At 30.0% G+C, this 22,378-nt stretch overlaps 1 protein-coding gene across 1 annotated transcript; it reads right to left on the bottom strand.

Moving 5' to 3' along the window:
* Positions 1-6,743: 6,743 nt before the first annotated feature.
* On the bottom strand, positions 6,744-18,341 carry LOC145574779 (putative LRR receptor-like serine/threonine-protein kinase At1g53440). The gene is made up of 24 exons (XM_081632637.1): positions 18,053-18,341; positions 14,715-14,910; positions 13,688-13,759; positions 13,486-13,554; positions 13,264-13,335; positions 13,097-13,168; positions 12,310-12,381; positions 12,160-12,231; positions 11,901-11,972; positions 11,632-11,703; positions 11,458-11,529; positions 11,240-11,311; positions 11,093-11,158; positions 10,907-10,966; positions 10,777-10,815; positions 10,626-10,675; positions 10,092-10,453; positions 9,777-9,972; positions 9,547-9,681; positions 9,195-9,307; positions 8,852-9,062; positions 8,510-8,747; positions 7,507-7,657; positions 6,744-7,384 (listed from the first exon to the last, which is right to left on the bottom strand). The coding sequence occupies exons 1-24, from the start codon at positions 18,147-18,149 to the stop codon at positions 6,965-6,967; spliced, it is 3,051 nt and encodes a 1,016-aa protein (XP_081488763.1). The 5' UTR covers positions 18,150-18,341; the 3' UTR covers positions 6,744-6,964.
* Positions 18,342-22,378: the final 4,037 nt, after the last annotated feature.

Raw genomic sequence — 22,378 nt, 5'->3', positions numbered from 1 at the left:
TTATTATTAACACATTAATGTTTATATGATTCAAATTTGTTTCCTAACTTCTACTAATTTTGTCATCCTCCCTAGCCTATTGTTGGGATATGCTTTCAAAAATCATGTTACTCAAATTAATTCAATTAAGTCATTGGTGCATAAAATAGATATTTTCTAATCTTATATCTCACAGACTCACACCATCATACAAAATAATTTCAACCTATGTTTTTTTTTTTTTTAATTTATTTATTTTATTTTATTTTATTTTTTGACGGAACCTATGTTTAGTTATACTTCCTTCGTTCCAATAATATTTCAACAATAGGACTTTTACACTGTTTATCACTCTTGTTTGACCATATAATATGACTTATACGTTAAGCAAAATATAGCATGTGAGATTTTGTTAAATTCGTCTCATACGGAGTAAAATACTTTCACAATATCAACTTCTTTTTAATTTTTACTCTTATACAATTACATATATTTAACATATAAAATATACTTAAAATGCGTAATTTTATCCTTGTTTCAATGTTATTAGAATGGAAAAAGTTATTATTAGAGCAACTCCAATGGTTGTACCTATGGACTTGCTTGCAATATTAAATAATCCCTAGCTATTAGCTTGATTATTGGAGTTACAAAATGCAATTAGCTTGGCTAGACAAAGTTTTGCTTAGAGAAAAACTTGCCAAAAAAAAATAGAATCAATAAAATAAAATATAAAAATTTAATTAAGGAGGTGAAGTTCATTTAAATTGTAAGCTAAATAGCTAGTCATTGAAATTCAAAATTGCTACAATAACCATTAGTTTAAAAACTTATGTGTCATGTCAATTTAATTGTCAAATTAGCTTTACATTGGAGTTGTTTTTAGACTTTTCAATATCTTCAAAGTATGTACGGAGTGCTAAAAGGAGTATCCGCTTAAACGCACATGGTTTGCTAACGGTGATAGATTTACTAGTAAATTGTCTAAAAATGCTAAAAAGCTCAAATTTGCATTGACTTGTCCGAGTCCCTTGACGTTAATTAAATCTAATAATAAAACAGTTGTTTCTCCAATTATTACTCCTCCGTTCTTTTTTACTTGATTTATTTATTTTATCACGCTTGTTAATGTAAAACTTTAACGATTAATAACTTTAATTCTCATAAATAAATATTATAAAAGTTATATATTATGATATTACTTATTGGGATGAATTCAATAAAATTCCACATAAATATATTTTTCCTTATATATTCACTAGTTTAAGTCCCGTGCAATGCACGGTTGTTATTAACTTTTTAAAAAAGGTTATTGTATATTTTTATAAAATAAATTATACTCATAATATTAATTCAAAAATAAATATAACTTTAACTTTTATACCTAACTATATCAATGTCTTAGATTAGCTAGTGACACTTAGAAAAAAGAGGCTTTATTTATTTATTTGAAAAAATCTAAGGTTATATAGTACCTGCACGTTCTGCGTTATTATTAATACAACTTTTAAGAGTAAAAAATAAAGTGTGTATATATGTCTTAACAAAATGATTTTATTTTTAATTGAATTAAACATTATTGCAAAAGTAAAAAATTGGATGAAAAAAAGTTAATAGTATTATCGAAAACTAAAATAATGTATAGCAATATTGTTTAATAATACTCACCTCATTTTTTTTATAAAAATAATACCTAATATAAAAGACTGCGTATATGTAAAAATATATTAGTTAGGTTTATATGGAGAATTATTATTGTTAAGAATTTTAATTGGAAGAAAGATAATTTAAATTATTATAAAATGATTTCCTTCAATATATAATCTGCATAAAAATAGAAAGTAAAATTGGGCGGGAAAATTTTTAATGACATTATGACAAATGTTATTTTAGATTCGCTTTTAGTATAGGTTAATTGATAAAAGACGGTCAAAGAAGGGTTGGTGAATAGTGTAAAAGTCAAAGTGGATCAAGTAAAAAAAGAACGGAGGAAGTATATGAAATGAGTAACTACTATTTGTACTATGAGAACGTCTATAAAGGTTTATATGATTAATCATGTGGACGGAATTCAATTTCAAAAGGTATTACACTATTACTCAATCAATTTCCCACCACAAAACACAAGTTCAAACTTCAAATGTGTTCTATGGAGGAAGACCTTATCTTACGCAACAAACTACTCCTTTTGTTTCGTAATAGTTGCAACACTTCCTTATTTGGTAATGACCTACTATTATTTTATTTATTATCTCTTTTACTAACCCCACTTTCACATATATTTTATTATTTATCTCTCCTACCAACCCTACTTACACCATTTTTTTATATCACTTCTCTCTTATATTAAGTATACTTTTTATTTTTTTTATTATTAAAGCCAACTCTATATTTTCTTAAATTATGTGAACTTCTTACCGTTGCGAACTTGCGATTAATACTTTCAAAAAAGAAAAATTAAGTTTAAGAGTCGTAAAAAATTATATGGAATACTTTGTACTTCTTCCATTGCTTTTTAGCTGACGTGTTTTTCTTGGTCATGCTGTCTATGCTCAAATTCAACTATTAATATATTTAATTACTAATTAGCATAAATTATAAAAGTTGATATTTCGAGAATATATATCATGACAAAAATAACAATATCCCACATGATTATATTTTTCATGACTTATTAATCACAAAACACGGTAAAAAAGTGTATAAACAGTGGCTAAATTCAAAATGTATCAACTTAAAAAACGAAAGTAGTGTAAAATAATTATCGTTTGAAGTCACTTATTATGTCTTGGACTTGTTCTCTTCAACTTATTTCAGATACTTATTACTTACTCCCTTTGTTTCATATTAGTCGCAACAGTAGGCATTGTACAATGATTTAGAAAATTTATAGGGTAGAGCTAGATCATAGGGTGAATTTTATAGTATAAAGTATAATTAATAGAAATATATTTTATTGTTAATAGGAGAGAAAAATATTTTTAAAAAAGTAGTATAAGGCACTGTTCACTTCACCTTACAAAAATAATATTAAGTAAAAATAAGTTCAGTTCAGTAAAAATAATTTCAGTTCAGTAAAATTAAGTTCAGTTTAGTAAAATTAAGTTCAGTTCAGTAAAATTTAATAACTATAAAGAAGAAATATAATACAAAATCAGTAATAATAATTTCAGTTCAGTAAAATTAATTTCAATTTAGCAAAAATAATTTAAATTCAGCAAAAATAATTTCAATATAGTAAAAATAATTTCAGTAAAAAAAGATAAATGATTAAATATTTATGAAAGTAGGGTAAGTGGGAAAGAGAAATAATAAAATAGTAGTGGACGGTCCATATTAAAATAGGAAGTGTTGCAACTATTATGAAATGTGCGTAAAAGGAAAGTGTTGCGATTATTACAAAATGGAGGGAGTATTCTTGATAAATTTAGATCAAATCAGACCAGAAACATTCAGATCAGATTAGAACTATTAATTACCAACTTACTTCTAAATGATGTTAATTGAGTATTTAAAAAATTATGAAAAGTATATATTTGAAAAAATTATAATGAGACGAATCTTACAAGATCTATTTTGAAAATATTTTTCTTTATAGATTAGTACGGAGTATTAAAAAAAAGGCAAAATTTAATTAAATTATTAAATTAGATCAAATCAGACCAAATAATAAAAATTCAAATCAAACCTTAATAAAATCAAACCAGACTTTTTTGTTTAGGTAAAGAGAAGAGTACAAGTCCTAAATGTCGTACCAAAATTGTTATCAAGATTGGCACTCCCTCTGTCCTTTTATTGCATGTCTATTTTTCATTTTACACGAGAATTAAGAAAATTAAAGATTCCTTAAAACTAATAATTGAGAGTATAATTATGCATGTGGGGTTAGAAAGAGATAGAGAGAAAGAAAAAGTAGTTGAAAATTAGGAGTATTGGAAATTGATGTTAAATTACAAAAAAGAAAAATGATGACAAATCATCAAAAAGAGCTAGAATAATATTGGCAAAATGTACAACCTATAAATAGAAACAGACACTCAATTTTGGTTACCCAAAAAAGGAATACAGACATATAATAAAAGGATGGAGGGAGTACTAAATTTGATTTTAATAAGACTAGTATGACATGTACGAATTATACAATTAAAGGACATAGGAATTGAATTTCAGCCGTCTATAATGTAGACTTTACTAGCTTTTGTATCTTACTCCCTCCATCCCCAAATGATAGTCCCTTATGGGCAAAAATCACGGGAATTAAGAAACTTAACTAAGATGTACAACTCTATGGGGAAAAGAAACTGATAATGATTAGCAAATAAATTCTAGAGAGAAAAAGTGTTTTTGATTTGCTGTTTTCCGCTTTTCAGAAGAAACCAAAGGGTTTTATTTACTTTTCAAAGAGAAAGAGGGGAGATAAAAATTTAATGCCAGAGGAGAGAGGAAGAGTGTAGAAATTTAGGAGAAAATGACACAAGAATCTGAGTAAAGTATGGGGGTAATATGGGAAGGACAAAGGAAAAGGACAAAAAAATGAGGGTATTTTGGTAAAACTGAAATATTAATGTTACTTGAAAAAAACAAAAGGGACTATCAATTTGGGACTGAAAATAGGCCAAAGGGACTATCATTTGGGGACGGAGGGAATATGTAAAAAGGTCGACAAATGAGTCAGAAGAATTTTCCTCTACTGTTATTTCCATCCCATTTTTGGAAATGATTTGAATGAATGATTGTACGAGTAATATTGACTGCATTTCTTATTATTTGGACTGATTATACATTTTCAATTCATGTTTTATGTTAAATCGTTACAAATAATTTAAAATATGTATAAGGATTTCTTGACTTTTAACACAAAAAAAGTAAATAAAAAAAATCACGATTTTTTTTTTTCACCACCAAAACTTCCCAAGCTTTTAATTTAGCATTAAAATTCTAAAAATTACTACATCCATTTTTTTTAGTTGACACTTTAGCACTATTTATACACTTTGTGTTTTTGTGCTTTATACATAATGAAAAATATAGTTTTGTGGTATCTTATTAGATTCTTCACGATATATATTTTTAAAATATCAACTTTTTATAATTTAACTTATTGGTAATTAAAGATATAAATGGTTGAAGTTGTGCAATAGCAAATGTGACTAAAGAAACGTCTCAATAAAAAAGAAACGGAGGAAATTTTTTTTACTGTCTGCCATCAGGAAAACCGTTAAATTTAACGATTTAAAAAATAATCTTCGATTTTCGTGCAAAAAATATGCTCTTTAAAGGTTTTGGGATCCTTTTGGGTTATTGGGTTCGATTTGAAATTAGAATTGATTTTAAAAAAAAAATCGCAAATGCCTCATTTTGTGTGTTTCACACAACGAGTTTTTTTTTTCTTTTTATTGGTAAAAGTTAAAAAAATTCCTAAAAATAATAATGCAAAACTTTATTTTTCTCAAAATTAAAAAAATTGTCCTTTGTTTAGCAATAATCACAACACTAATAGAGACAAAATAAGTGAATTCTATAATATAATAATACGAAGTATAAAGTATATTTAGTTGGAATATATTTAATTGTTAGTAAGAGAAAGAAATTAAAAAATAAAAAAGTGTAAGGGGTTGGTAGAAAAGAAAACTAATACGGAGTACAATAAAATAGTAGTAAATCCTTACCAAATAGAGTAGTTTGCAATTATTATGAAACTGATGAAAAAAATACATATATTACCATTATTCCTCAAAAAAAAAAAAAAAAAAAAAAAAAAAAAAAAAAGTCCTTGAGAGTTCTAGTGTCCAATCTCAAAAGCCAAGGGTACTAAAACGAGTGGAACTAGACACTAGTATGAGTTTAATTGGATTATTCATGTTACATAGAGTCATCATATTAATATGTGATTATATTTTTGGTGTTTAGAGAGCCACATAAAAGAGGGATGAGAGTGGATCATTAATACTTATGATAAATTATGTAATTATGTAAAAAAAAAAAAAAAAAAAAAAAAACTCATTTTAGAAATTCTTATGATAAATTGTCAAAAATCCAAAAGAGGTAGGACTCCCTAATAATTTATCAAGGGTGTCGCTTGTCAGCTGTTAAAATTGAGATTGTGCGAATGCAGTACAACAAAATAATTACGATTAACGAACGACACATATGATGGCCCAGTCTACTAAATATTACTCCTAATAATCAATTAATGATGCAAATAAATCGAAAAATGATTCAATAATTGACGAAACATTCACGCATCATTTTCCAGGAAAAAAAAATTACATAATAAGCTGGAAAATGACATGATACATGCATTATGTATATAATAAAGTAAAATAAAGTTTAAATGAGTATAAATATGTAAAATTATATCATTACCTTCATTTGGAGGGATAAGTTGAGCGTTGATTGCAAGATTAACGAAGAAATTGAAGGAAAGAAAGAAAATTAGAGAAGTAGAAACTGAAGGCGCCATAATAATAATTGAAGTTAGTTTTACAAAAAAAGCCATTGAAATGAAGATTTATGGGGGTGGAGAAAGAATAGAGCTAGAGCAGTTATAAATTGAGGGAAGGTTTGGACTTTGGAGGAATGTAATGTAGGATGGGGGCATGGGGTCTTACCGTTTTACCGTTTACCAGTAAATTATAAATCAACTATCATGTGTGGCTAGTCAATAGTCATGTGGGTCAATGGGTGTGATTGTGACGCTGTCATAGAGGTGATTTAACATTAGGGTCGGATTGGACCTTAACAAAATATCTTGACATCTCGTGTTCAATTAATAGCTTAATTGGATAGTTTTTATAGATTGAAAAATTCATAATATTACAATCGCTGTATAATAAGGAATTGCTACTTCTTGTAGCTGTTTTTTATTTCTTGGTAATTAATAGCACAGATAATTTCCTTGTTCTTTGTAATATAAACTAGTAACGACATTAGCTACTTAACCTTGACACTAGCAAATTAGGGTTTATACTAACAATTGGTCATGTTACTCTGGCTTTACATCATCAGGAAGCAACCTTGATCTTGAGGGTGATTTTTCACTAATCTCCTTGCTTTGCATAGAAATCGAAGTATCCGTCCATGGTCCATCTATGGACATGCTCTGCACTTGGCTAGACATCGAGCTCCCTGAAACATGAGTTTGACTGTCTTGTGACAGTCTTTCGAAAGCCTTAAACCTTAATTCATCATTCGTCCCTGTACGTTTGACAATTGGTGCTTGGACAGGGATTTGGCCTTCAATCATACTTGCAACTGGAGACATTGAGGGTCTAAGACTAGGAGATGGATTGGTACACAGAAGAGCTATGTTCAGCAATCTCAATGCTTCATCTTTGGAGTAATTCGAGCCTAGAGTTGGATCCACAAGCTCCAAGAGGTTTCCTTGTTCTTGTAAAACATAGGCCTTCAAAATCCCAGATGGATAACAAGTTAAAAGAATAGTCCAAAGTTGAAATACACTAAAAATCTTTACGTAACATATAATTAGACATGAAAAGTAGATGGTACATAGAAGCTGTTTATTACCCAATCAAGAAGATAAACAAACTCTTCCTTCGGCCTATAACTTGTGTTGCTAGTTCCACTCACAATTTCAAGTGTGACAACCCCAAAACTGTACACATCTGCCTTATCTGTGAGATAGCCTCTCATTGCGTATTCAGGGGCCATATAACCTCTGAAGAAAGTATGAATGATAAGAATTAATTCGCAAAAAAGTTATTACGAAGTATTAAAATTTTAAAATGCATGATAAAAAATAAAAAAAAAACTTAACAATACATAGTTTTTTTTTTTTTTTTTTTTTTTTTTTTTGAGAAAAACTTTTTTTTGAGGAAAACAATACACAGAGTTGCAGTATGAAAATGAACTGACTCACTGATAATTAATGTTATTATACAGAGTAGTAAAAAAAGATATAAAATCATTTGATTTGAATTCTATCTGCAATTCCACTGTTTCTTAATTCTCTATAGGCTATACCACTAAGATAAATTAAGGTATTTAGTACGGTTACAGTAAAATATGTTTGGTTTAAAGGAAAGCAGTTTAAACAAACATTTCATTGGAAAGAAATTGTAGCAGACGCTAATATCAAAACACCTTAACTCTGGTATGGTTTCATACTAGAAGAATTGGAGTAAGAAAGAAAGAATGGATATGGGAAGCAAGGATGGTACATAAAATTGAGATGAATACTTCTTCCTGTAAATTCTCTTTCCAAACAAAAGGACTTTAGCGTAAAACCAAACAAAGGAAAATGGGAATGCTAAATTTCCCTTGCTTTTCAAGCAAAGGACCTTTCCCCCACCAAACACAGCCTAACTCTTAGTGGTGTGGTGTTACTCTATTAGTGCATTTGGGAAAGGCAGTATACATCAAAATGGGATATCATTTCTCTTCCATTTTTGTAAAGTTGTTCGTGAAAGTAACTTCTTCATGGTTCTAGATGTATGGGAAATAATAATATTAGGTCCAGATCCTATATATGAAACCTAATGTTTCTTTTGTTAAGAAGTATTTGACTCACATTGTTCCAGCAATTCTAGTGCTAATATGCGTATTCTCATCTTCATCAAGTTTAGCCAGACCAAAGTCTGAAATTTTAGCGTTCAAGGCCTTATCAAGCAACACATTTGTTGCCTTAATGTCCCGGTGAACAATCTTGAGTCTTGACTCCTCATGAAGGTATGCTAATCCTCTTGCGATTCCCAAGCATATCCTCATTCTTGTTTGCCAGTCCAAGTGCAACTTCTGATTCTCTTTACCTAGAAAGTTGGCAATAAATTTTAAAAAGGGCATAGATTGGATAGAAATCAAGCTTTCTAGTAAAAGAAGCAACTTAATACAAGATGCTAAAAAAGGCACTTGCCAAACAGTGCACGGGCAAGGGAGTTGTTTTCCATGTATTCATATACAAGCAATAGCTCTTTTCCTTCAATACAACACCCATAAAGCTTCACTAAATTTGGGTGTTGTAAAGCAGAGATCATGCCTATCTCATTGACAAATTCGCGATTTCCTTGCTTTGATTTGGAAGAAAGCTGCTTGACGGCAATCACTTTACCATCTGGTAGTACACCCTAACAAAAACAAAATTAATATTAGAAAATCTCAATAGTAAAAATTAAGAATGAGTGCCAAGACATGCTTGTTACATGCGTCTGTTTCTTTAAACACAAAACAAAGGTAAGAAAACTATGAACCATAATTACCTTGAATACAGGCCCAAAACCTCCTTCACCAATTTTGTTTCTGTGATCAAAGTCATTGGTAGCTGCTTTAATCTGCCTCAAAGTAAAATATCCTGTACCTAGCCTTCGGAGTTCTGCCATATGTACATTAGATAAGACATATCTAATTAGTGGTAATACTTTCCAAACTTTATTATCATTAAGCTGTAAAATAAGTGGTAAAATCTGTATAAGAAATTACAACAATTTTTTTTTTTTTTTTTTTTTTTGAAGGAAATTACAACAAATTTATAATAAGTTTATAGTCCCGATCTTCAATACTGCCATCACAAGTAAAATGGCCAATTTGGAGCAGAATAAAACACATGATTACCTTCATTTTCCAGGCTTTTTCCACCAAAGCAACCCTTCATCCATAGAATTACCAGGATAGACAAAAAAATGGCACTTGAAGCAAGCACAATTCCAACAATGGCTCCAACAGACAATCCTTTGTTGACTTTGAAATCTACAAATAAAGTGATACGTTCAAATTTACAGATAATTTAATCCACACAAATTAAGTACGATAAAACAGTGCTTAATAATACGACGTTGACTCACTGGGCGTCACTGTAATCCCAGATATAAGAGGTCCATATACACCTCTGTCAGGAGACCCTGTAGTTCCTCTTCCAGACCAGTATAAGAAGATCTCAAGGGTGGTCCCATTGACAAAGACATCAAAGGCCTTGGTTATCTCCTTTCCAGCCCCTCCAGCTTCAGCCTCGATATTGAAGTCTTTCAGCTTTATATTCCCCTATCAAACCAATATAAACAAGAAGACAAACTTATACTAAATACGAAGTACATATATATATACAATTGGGGGGTAGGGGGGGTGGGGAGGGGGGAGGATAGGAAATTTTGTTGAATCACCTGTATTGCTACATCAAAGAAGCGCCTGCCAATGTTGTCAAAAGTTTGGTCATCAGCAAACATTATCTCGGCAAAGTGAAGCTTCACATTGTAACTTCCTGGTATCAAGCAAAGGCCATAATATTTAAGTGATAAAGGTGCCAGACGAGCCGTTTGATAAATACCCGTCACATTAGGGTTGGATGTTTCCATTGCCAAGAAGCTGGCTTTGTCATCATAAAGAAAAGATCCTGTGCTACTATAAGCCCACTTTTCTCCACTTGCAAAGAAAGTGGAAGGGCCTCCAGGAGTACTGTCCTCGTCGTATTCATTCCCTCGGAAACTCATCTTGTTTCCACCACAATTGATAGACATAGAATAATCTGTAGAAACATGAGAGCATGACGAGAGTGCTAGAATAAATTGTTCTTCTTTCTAGTTTTTTTATGATACTAGTAAGAAATACTAGGGTAAACTAATAGCAAGATATAGAATATTCATGTCAAAAAGATCGCGTTTACAGTTACAATCTACAAAAATCTAGTAGAATCTTACATTGGGGCTTATTGGAGCAAGGAAGGTCCCTCCTCAAGCACCAACTTACTCTGCATAATCACAATGTATTTTCATAATGACTCAAATTTATGTGAGCATTGATGACTTTTTAAGGTTCAATATATGAAGAATCAGTAGTAACAGAGCTTACTTGTTGGTCTTTGCAGACGAATAGCTGGCGACAAGATTCCTGTTTCATAATTGATTAATAAAAAATGGGATCATATAGTTAGGCAAAAAGCTTAATAGAAAAGGCAGCAAAGTATTGCAGATGATCTTACACATTTGACTGCTGACAACTAGCTGGAGATGAACCAGTGAAATTGTTATAAGACACATCGCTGCAACAATAAGATTGGAATTATAAGATTTATGATTTTCAGAAAAAAGCACTGCTATAAACAATAAGCTATAAAAGAGGAAAGACAATAGAAAAAATTTAAAAATCAAAAACCAAAAAACCTTACTAGTTTTGCCTGCTATTCAATATCCAACCTGGCAACGGTCCAGAAAATGAGTTGTTCGTAAGGAACCTACGTCGAAAATATGATTTGAAGCTCAACCTAATGTAGTAGTTAAAATGGATGATCCAAAATGCATGTATTTTGACTTACAGATATCCAAGTTTTTGTAAATTCTGCATTGATTCGGGAATTTGACCACTCAACTGGTTGTAGCTCAGGTCTCTACAAATAAGATATAATTACATTAATGACTATGTTTCAATCATTATATTTAATACCTATAGGCCACACATTTTACAATTTACAACGCAGTGTTCTTTGTACAAGTTGTAAGCTCTAAATTATGGCAGATAGATGCGAGAACTCACAGAAGTTTCAAATTTGATAAGTTTCCAATGAAATCGGGGATTGGACCAGTAATTGAGCAGTTTCGGAGTACCCTAAACACAATTTAATAAAAGAATCAGTAAATTAACATCTAAAAAAAATGCCAAATTTCTGCTGAAACAATAAAATAAAATAAAATAAATAAAATAACTCACAGATACTTTAAATTTTCCATATTTGTCAGGTTTGGGAAAGTGATACTTCTTGCATTTAGATCAGAAATTCTCCTGAAAATTAAAAAACAATCAAAGATTTATCAAAAACTAATGCTTGGTATGCTGTTTCCAACTTCACTAATTAGTGGCCTAATTTATACACTAGTATATATTTTCTTTATATATACAATAGACTGAATTGACAGTTTCTTCAACCAAAGTTAGCCATGTGAGCCTATCATGCACACTTGAAGTAATAGGCCACTCACAAAATTGTCAAATTTTTCAAACTGGAAAAGGTAGACGGAATCGACCCCTCCAAAGACGTGCCCTGAATATCACTGTAAGATTTATAAAACACTACATTAAATAAAATATATCGACCCCTCCAAAGAAGTGCCCTGAATATCACTGTAAGATTTATAAAACACTACATTAAATAAAATATACAAGCTGAATATTGGTTGTGGCCAGGAAATAATATTTCTACCAGATATAATGTGGTTAAATCAAAACTAGTACACTCACAATGTGTCAAGGTTGGTTAAAGTACCAAGAAAATCAGGTATCTTCCCAGCAATCAAATTCCCACTAAGTCTTCTGCAAGTAGAACATAGTAATAGTTTAGCTAACAGAAGTGTAGCTTGATTAAACTTCACATATGCAGTTGGAACATACAATTCAGTGAGGTTCTTCAAATTGACAAATGTTTCGGGAATTGTTCCATTAAAAAAATTTGCAGCAAGCACCCTACAGAAAAGAAAAAGTGTGTTAAATGCGCTAAGTAAACAGTGATGCGAATATCAAACTATAAAAATTTAATATCACGAATACAACATGCTAAAAAAACTATGAGGAGGAGAGTTTGATTCATTTATAAACCCAAAGGAGATTCCAAACTAAAACCTGTTGGTGGTACTCCTCTAGCTTATAAGGTGGTATATACTCTATTCTTTCTCCAACGAGGGAGATCACAGAAGTGGAGAACAAAGGAGCTTCAACACTAGCAGCTTAAAATCATAAATTGAAGACAAGTAAAATTCAATACCACTCGTAATTAATAAAATGTACTCCCTCCGTTTTTAAATACTTGCTCCACTTTCTATTTCCGGCCGTTTTTAAATAGTTGCTCCATTTCCTTATTTGAAAAGCTTTTACAATATTTAATTAATTTCTCTCACCAAATGAACCCAACAATATTAATTCCATATTCTCTCTCCTTCAATTCTCTCCACTACTTTTGGTTTTTTACAATTTTTTATTCTTCCACCAACCTCACTACCTCAAAATTTTATTACTTTCTCCAATTTCTCCTAAAACTCCGCGCATGGAGAAATGGAGCAAGTAAATAAAAACAGAGGGAGTAACATTTTGCACATAACCAACCAAGGTAAATATGATATGGGTTCATTTCTAGTAAAAAAAACATTCCAATGACTAAAATGCTTTAAGAAAATGAACTCACATTCTTCTCAAGCTTTTCAAATTTCCAAGGCTCTTAGGCAATGGACCTCCTAGTCGGTTATCTTCCAAGATTCTGAGTAAATCCATGTAAAAACAGATAAAGGATCAAATCAGGACTATTGATAGCCAACATCAACAGCATAGGAACAGTGAGTTAAAAATATTTACAACTCCTCCAGGGTTGAAATTTGACCAATTTCTTTCGGAATGGGACCAGTGTTCCGGTTCCCCACAAGTGATCTGCAAAGCAAAAAGAATTCAGATACAACCATGAACAGTATATTCTTATGGTGGTTGTCTTCAAACAATAGAGACTGAGCACAAACAGTTACAAATTTGTTACAAAAATCACCAGGCAAATTCAATATAGTTAGAATGTGTCATACTTACAAAGTAACAAGTGGAATCTTCGATAGAGTTTTAGGGATCGTTCCATAAACATAGTTTCTAGAAAGATCACTGCATTAATGCTTAACTCATCAGGATCTTCAATGCTAAATATTGATAATTCAAGCAGCAAATATAAATGAAGAGACTCATAAAAGAACAGATAATTTAGCTACTTTTCACTGCAAAAGAGCATCCTACTTACATTTCTTGCAGCTGAGTAAGGTTCCCAAATTCTTCAGGCAAGTATCCAGTAAGATTCAGACCCTTCAATTGGCTGCAAAAAGAAGAAAAAAAGATCTCATTAAAACAGAGAATCAAAAAGCCAAACCAATGCACATGTATTCACCATAAAAGCATAGCCAGTACAACATACAGCCCATGCAGTTGCAGACAACAGAAAAATGGATAGTGGGACAGCTTTGATTTTGTCACTGTTTAATTAGGAGCAGTATGGCGTCAAATTAGCATTTTGGCCAATAAAAACAATATTTCTCATGTTTGGTAAAGAGCAGTTCAGATTAACTATATTCGATGACACCAATAATCTTTGAGGATGCTTTGAGTGGAGTTAACTATATAATGAAACAAAGGATCTAACAATTCAACAGCACATTTCACAACCTCCATGCTCCATTTAACAATTTCAAGCCCGGTTTCAAAAAAAAATAAAATAAAAAATAAAAAAACAAATAAAAACAATTTCAAGTCAAATTCGCAGTTCAGATATGTGTATTCTTAGACTTGAATCAAATTATATTGTAAGAAACTAATATATTACCCACCTTAAAGAGCTAAAAATTTGGCATTGGCAGTATAAGCAAAGAATTCCTTAAACATGGTGACTTTTTAGACCATAATTCTAAAAGGTAGTTTTTGAAATCCTGTACTTTGTATATACATTTCAATGGCAAATTTAGAGATCTAATACGAAGTGGAAACCAAAAAGGAGCCATTCAATACCCCATCCATCCTCACATGTTTCCAAAGTTTGACCCAAATTTATCAAGGATTGAAATACAATATGATCTACCAACCCAATCAACCCAAGTTATGAACTAGGAAGTGCTCCTTACACCATATCATCATCTCCTAAAATAATGTACATTGAAGACAAGTCTATTATAAATACGAAAAGTAACATATAAAATGCATATATGATAATGAAGGAAGAGGCTATAGATAAACTAATCTGAAAATGGAGACAAATAAGATGTGAATGAAGAACATACATATTCGTGACATGGCAAACAGTGCCACTGTTAAATGTACAATCACAAGTAACGTTGGTAAAAATATTGACGCCAAAATTTTTATTGAAGCTTCGACCCCCATCATTGCAGGATTTGTCAGTGACCTTCCAATATGTCTGTACTGCAGGAATTGACTGGATCTCTAATTTGTCTGATATTATTTGCAGGGCTTTCACTGCCAACCCACAAGTGAAACAGTCAAACAACAACAAAACCAAAGCCCTAATCCAAAGTGATACAAACAACTTCAAAGCTTTCATGAAAAATTTAAACTTCGATTAATAGATTTGGTAATTAAAAGTTTACAAAACTAAAAACCATATGTGAAAACTTGACTTCATAAAAGAAAAAAACTACTTGGTAGTTTAATTGTCACAGTCTGTAAAATTTGATAGTCTTTTCCTTGTACAAGTTTTTCCCTTCATCCGCAACATTAAGGTAAATCTAGTTGAAGGATGATTTTAACATGAACTTCACATCACATTACTGATTTAATTGTTTTGTCTAAGCCTAGCTTCTCAATTAGAAAGGGTAATTTATACGAAGTATTAGAAATATGTTACTCTTGACACTGAAGAGCAAGGAGACAATAGGTTTAACAAATTTTAGTATCATGTATGATTGTATGGGATTAAAAATCATCCAAAGTACAAACCTGTACTTTTTTATGGTGTAGTCATTTATATTCCAATTTCTACCACAGCCCTAGTCAATCATCCACCTTTCTCCGAAATCAACTCAATGAAAACTCGTCCCCTAAACCTCCACATCAGCCTCACCAAAGCAGTCCATCATCCACCTTTCTCCAAAATCAACTCAATGACAACTCGTCTCCTAAACTTCCATGCTAGCCCCACCAAAGCAACCGCCAACCACCAAACCATGCACTTATCTAAATTATGTAGCAATTTTACTTAAACCGTTAATATTGCAGCAACCTTTTTTTAAGACTCCATATCGATTAGTGATTTTTTCTAGTAAAACAAAAACTATAACTCTTTTCCCAAACTTACTAGACATCATTATAGGATAAATCTCTATTCTAAAAGGAAATGCATGAAGAGTAATAAGTTGGTGTATAAAATATGAATTTTAACATCAAAGCCCAAACCCAATTATTTTTTACATTCCAAAACTAATTATCACATTACATAAGCAAGATATATTACATTATAAATCTCCAATATTACATGCCAAATATAACAAATACAAAGTAACATTCCAACTCATACAATCAAGTTTCCCAAAGAAAAATCTCATTGTTCGGGTTTGGCAATACTCCCTCCCTTTGAGATTGACAGATTGCATTACACGGGCAGAAGGCTAGTATAATTTTAAACACATTACTTTACAATAAACATCAAATAGTAAATTCATTATGGCCCCCTCTTTTATTGTTGACATATTTAATCTTATGCAATAAGTAATATGATACAAATTTGTTTCCTAACTTCTACTAATTATGTCATCCTCCCTAGCCTATTATCGGGAGATGTTTTTATAAATCAAGTTACTCAAATTAACGTAATTAAGTTATTGATGCATGAAATAGATACTCTAAACTCTAAAGTTATTGCTCATACTGTCAACGAATTGTTCAGTCATTTAAAATTTTGGACCACATACATATTTTTAAATTTTATTTTCTATAAATATATTCATATATTTACACACGCATTAGATGCTATGACTAGATTTTACAATAGAAGGTCGAAAGGATAAAATTTATCAAAACTTAGGATGCCATGTTATTGTCATGTTGTGATATGTCTTAACAAGTATTTTCACTATTATGCATTCATACAATACCCCACAATATTCAACATATTCAAAGTATGTACTAAACAAGGAGTGTCAACTTTAAACGCACACGGTTTGCGACGGTGTAGGTGTAATAATGAGCTGTATTTGTAATCTAAAAAAGCTAAAAATCTAAAATTTGCATTGACTTGTCCAAAGTCCCTAAACTTTAATTAAAGCTGACATTAAAGCAATTTATTCTCCAAATATTATATGAAATGATTTTATACTCCTTACAAAGTAACTCCTATTTTTACTACGAGTACGTTTATAGAGAGCCATAGAGATTAATCATATAGACAAAATTGGATCTCAAACAGTACAATGAGACGAAGAAAGTATTACCCAATCAAACAATTTTAAGGAATTTACAACCTCCTAAATTCCCGTAATAAAATTTAAATATGCTTTACAATATGAAATAAAGGGAGTATTACTCAATCAATCCCCGTCCACATAACAAGTTCAAATTTGTTTTATGAGGAAGCTTATTTTACGTAACAACGTAACATTCAAAAACAGCAAAAACAAATTGGTAGTCGAGAAAAATAATAAGTACTTCTCGTAAAAAGTAATTATTGTTTGAAGTCACTATCTATGTTAAATGTCGTACCAAAATTGTTATCAAGATTGATACTAAATTCGATTTTAATAAGACGAGTATGACATGTACGAATTACAATTAAAGGACATTAGAATTGAATTTTTAGCCGTCTATAACGTCGACTTATTTTACTAGCTTTTCTATCTTGTGAAAAGAGGTCGACAAATGAGTCAAAAGAATCCTCCTCTACTTTTATTTCATTCATTCCCTTTCTTTGAAAGAACGATTGCGATAACACAACATTTTATGGTCGACCTAAAAATAATTACAAAAAGATATAGACATAATTTGATCACATATTTTACTTTACGTATTTCTCTTAATATTAAACTACTTAAAATATGTATAATACCTTTTATTATAAATAATAGTCCAAAATTATAAATAAAAAAAATAGGTGTCCGATGTATCAATCACCAATCCCGAGGTACTAAAGCAAGTGGAACCCATAACATTATCTATTAAGTATAAGTACAATTGAATCATTCACGTTACATTCATAACTCATATAATAAGATGTGAGTAATACTGTAACAAAAATTAATTTAGAAATTCTAACAATAAAATTGTCGGCAAAATCCAATAAAGTACTACTACTAATTTTTCATGGGTGTCAATTGTCAGCAGTTAAAATGAGATTATGCGAATGTGGTACAACCAAATAATAAAAAACGACATAACTGGCCCAGTCTACTCAATATTACTGTAATTAAAAACAAAAATAACAAAATAATCAATTATTGTGTCAAAAAATAAAATAATAATCAATTAATGATGCAAATAAGTCGAAAAATGAATCAATAATTGACGAAACATTCACAAATCATTTTCCCGGAAAAAAAACAACTATATTACATAATAAACTGGAAATTTGCATGATACACAGTATAAATATGTAAAATCATAGTGTTACCTTCATTTGGAGGGATAAGTTGAGCGTTGATTCCAAGAATTACGAAGAAATTAAAGAAAAGGAAGAAAATTAGAGAAGTAGAAAATGAAGGCGGCATATTAATAATTGAAGTTAGTTTAGAAAGTAGCCATTGAAATGAAGATTTATGAGGGAGAAGAAACAGAGAACGAGAGAGTGTGAAAAGAGGAGAGAGAAAGAATAGAGAGCAGTTTTTTTTCAGGAAAGGTTTGGAGGAATGTAATGGATGATTGGGGGTTTTGATTACCGTTTACAGGTAAATTTTAAATAAGGCTAATATTTAAAGAGAAAAATACAAGTTGATTTTTACGATAAAGAAAACAATGTTTATGTAGTGGTATTTATGTCAACAACTTTTATCAAATTGAATGTAATACCTCCGTTAAATGCTATGTGTAACTTTAGAATATTTTATATTTCACACATAATACCCCAAAATTGTACATAATAATTAACGGAGATAGTAGATCCTAAGATCCACAAATGTTGATTTATTTACAATAGTGTCATGTTACTTGAGATAGTTAATTGATTTAAATACAGATTAAAATAGTACTCCGTACTAAATAAATGATTTTTGTTCATCATAAAGATCAAGGGGGGGACTACCCCATATTTACAAAAGTGTCGTGCTAATTGAGATAGTTAATTATTATGTGTGGCTAGCCATATGGCTGTGACACTGTGACCTTTCATTCACATTTAAGCAACTACTCCGTAGCTTTTATTACATCATACATTAATTAAAGTAAAGTTAAAACAAAACTTAAATATTAAATATTAAAATGATTATCACTTTATTTTTTATTGGTGTTTCGAGAGCCACAAAGGTAGAGTGATTAAATAATTTATTTTGATAATTTTAAAACAGTGTTGCAGTTAAAGTTTTTTATGAGGGAGAAAATGGCAGATAATTGGATATAGATAGAAAATGTAGAGAAATGGGTGAGGAGAGAGAAAACGATTTGAAATGACTTTTTTTTTTTTATGTCTATATATGTATGGTAGGGACGATTAAACAATTTACTGAGATTAATGAAGGTTAGAGGTCAATGGTTAGTGGAGGAGTGGGATCAAACGACATCGTTTTGCATGGGGTTGTACTGCTCTAGGTAGATGACCCTACACCCTCAACTATTAGTTGTTATCTACACCCCCTTCTAGACATCATTGCCTACACCCACTCCCCCCCCCCCCCAACTAAATTACCATACTACCTATAAGGCTACAACCCCTCCCTCCCCCTTTAGTTTCCTACATTTTCTCTCTCCTCTTATAAATCAGTTTTTCTTCATTTTTTTTTTTTTTTTTTGAGAAATTTTTTCTTCATAATTTTACTAACATTTAAAATTTCTCCCTTCTCATAATTTTAGTACTCTCTCTCTCTCCTTATAATTTTACCACTTTCTCTCTCCTAAACTACCAAAATCTTCTAAATATTTGTTGAAAAAAAAAATAAAAGCAAAATGCTCTTAGATCTCTACTTGTTAAAGGAAAAAAATCAAGAAATTGAATAAAATTTCTACAAAAGAATGACCATCAATCAAATTGTAAGTGATGATTTTGTTTTTTTTCGAAAAAAAGATCAATCCCTAACTTTTTATTTGCCTTATTCTTCAATAATATGAAATTTTAATAGTAGTAGTACATGATTTTAATTTCTTATAATTTTACTTGGTACTCCATAATTATGATTTCTTAAGATTATAGTAGAATGATGTTTTATATACTCTATTTTAAGTTGATTTAACTTGTTGTGTTTGTTATTAGCTTATACAATTACTGGACAAAAAAAAAAAATTAAAAATAGAGTTCAATTGTCCTAATATATATAATGAATAATTTGATTTATTTTGTAGAATTATAAAAATGCATGTAAATTTAGTTCGTAATGGATTTTTTATTTTTATTTTTTATGAATGTTCATTTTTATTTTGGTAAATATTCATTTATATACTAGTATATGGTCATTTACTTATTAATAAATAATCATTAGAATTCTTCACATATCTAATAAGAATTTCAATTAGAGTTTGTAGTTTTTAATGGAAGTGATTCTTATTATAATAATTGAATTTTGTCATAAGAATTTTCCATGATTATATTGTAATTTAATTAAAATTGTTATTTGGTGAATTTTGGCTAGTACATTTATTCTATCGTAAATGTTCATTTTAGATGGACTTTATGTTCTTTTGTAGAAGGATTAATATTCAAATTATAATTGCAAAACAAAAAAAAATCAAATTATAAATTTATAATAACTAAAATTAAAGACAAATTATCAATTTGATTTATGAAATTGAAGCATCAAATTATTATTTAACATTACTTATTTTGTCACTAAAAAGTGTTATTTGATGAATTTTTCCTAGTATCTATCATAAATGTTCCTTTTAGATGGATTTTTTTTTTTTATCATTTTAAATGGAATTCATAATCATTTAGGATTATTTTCATATTAATATATGTTCATTTAAATTTGATACATGTTCATTCTCTTTGCATTACATGTTCGTTCTCATATGGAAAAATGTTCATATGCAAAATACAATATTTATTTTATATCTAAGCACATTCATAAGTTTTATACTTTTTCATTCTCATATTAAAATATATTTGTTTCAATTTTTAATACATGTTTGTTATTATATATTATAAAATGCTTAATAAATTTTTTTTATTTGTTCATTCTCATATTGAAATTTTTCATTTGACTTTTGGCGTATGTTCATTTGTATGCTGAAAGATGTTCATTTAGATATTAATATTTGTTCATTTTCTAGCAATGTGTTCAAATTTGTTTTTGTGAATGATTTAATTGTCATATTTTGTTTAATGGAAGTGATTTAAATGTTCATTTAGAATACAATACATGTTCATTTAGATTTTATACATTTTCATTCTCACATATTGAAAGATTTTTATATCTTTATAGTGTGTTCATTTCTGAATTCTAATTGTTATTCATGCGTTAATGTTCAACTTTGAATCCTTAGATTTCACATACTTTTGTTTGGAATGTGTTTTAATAATTTTTTTTTTTTTTTTTTTTGAAAAACTTAATCGATCTATCATTGTACAGGATAATCAAGTATGGAAGTTGAAGGCAACATATATATTATGCACATATATTTTTCATGAAAATCACACAAGTATATGATTAGAGTTGCAAGAAGTTGAAGGCAACATATATATTATGCGCATATATTTTTCATGAAAATCACACAAGTATATGATTAGAGTTGCAACAAGGAGGATATATATATATATATATATATATATATATATATATATATATATATATATATATATATATATATATATATATATATATATACATACATACATACACACTTTATTATATCAAATATAACAAATAATGTTCAGTTAGCAAGACACATATGTACATTTGGTTCAATTTCATGTTTATGGAACAATTACATGTAATAGTATAGTTGTATAGAAATGTTTTATCGTTGTAATTAAATAAAATTTATTTTACATTGAAAATTATTTGTTAACAACGTTTTATTTAAATAAATAGAAATCTAATACGTATGTATTTGCATACATCTTACTATGAAACTTACACATAACTCTTGAAATGAACATTTAATGATACAAAAATGAACATCTGTTGAAACACGAATAAACAAAAAGAACATTGGATGATGCAATACTTCTTATAATAAAAATGATTTGAACGCAGTAATTCTTATAAATAAATTTGCTCTCATTTTTATTTATAGAAAATTCTTAAAATTTAATTTAAAATATATATTAATTTGAACAAAAAACTTCTTGTTATGAAAATGAACATCTTATTGTGTTTGGGTGTTTTTAGTCCCTCCGGAGAGTTACAACTTGAAGACTGGTCCGGTGCGGCCTGTACCTGCAAAATAACGAAGACTTCGGTTGGTAAGAGCTCCGCCTCCGACGATAAAGTTGGTACGGGTTCGGAGAATGTAAAGAGTGCGGAAAAGTAAAGTGATATCTTCTCGAATTTCGAGATCAGGTGTTTTCTCTGATGAGAGAGAATGTAGGGTAGTGTAATAAATGAACATGTCCCCAAAATGGGGGAAATCTCCCTATTTATAGGGTCATGGGAATACGTGCTCATTAGGTCATTCTGATCTAATGGGCTGCGCCGTTTTGCGGCTTTCCCGGGAATTGGGCCTTGAAGGCCGCAATTCTACCTGATATCTGAGGCTAACACGTGTTAGCTGGTGAGTGGCCCATGTTGGACCTATCTAGACTTGACACGTGTCCCTCTCTAGGCCACTTGTCAAGGGTATTTTTACCCTA

Source organism: Chenopodium album, chromosome 13 (genome assembly GCF_948465745.1).
Source record: "Chenopodium album chromosome 13, dcCheAlbu1.1, whole genome shotgun sequence".
NCBI classification, from domain to species: Eukaryota; Viridiplantae; Streptophyta; class Magnoliopsida; order Caryophyllales; family Amaranthaceae; genus Chenopodium; species Chenopodium album.
The sequence above is the reverse complement of the archived record's forward strand: the minus strand, read 5'-3'. Positions and strand labels throughout refer to the sequence as shown.

Coding starts and splice junctions, on each gene's coding strand:
- LOC145574779 (XM_081632637.1), bottom strand. CDS start 18,149: ATGCCGCCTTCATTTTCTACTTCTCTAATTTTCTTCCTTTTCTTTAAT. Junction 14,911..18,052: donor ACTTATCCCTCCAAATGAAG/GTAACACTATGA, acceptor GTGGGTTGGCAG/TGAAAGCCCTGCAAATAATA. Junction 9,063..9,194: donor GTTTTGGGCCTGTATTCAAG/GTAATTATGGTT, acceptor TGTTTTTGTTAG/GGTGTACTACCAGATGGTAA.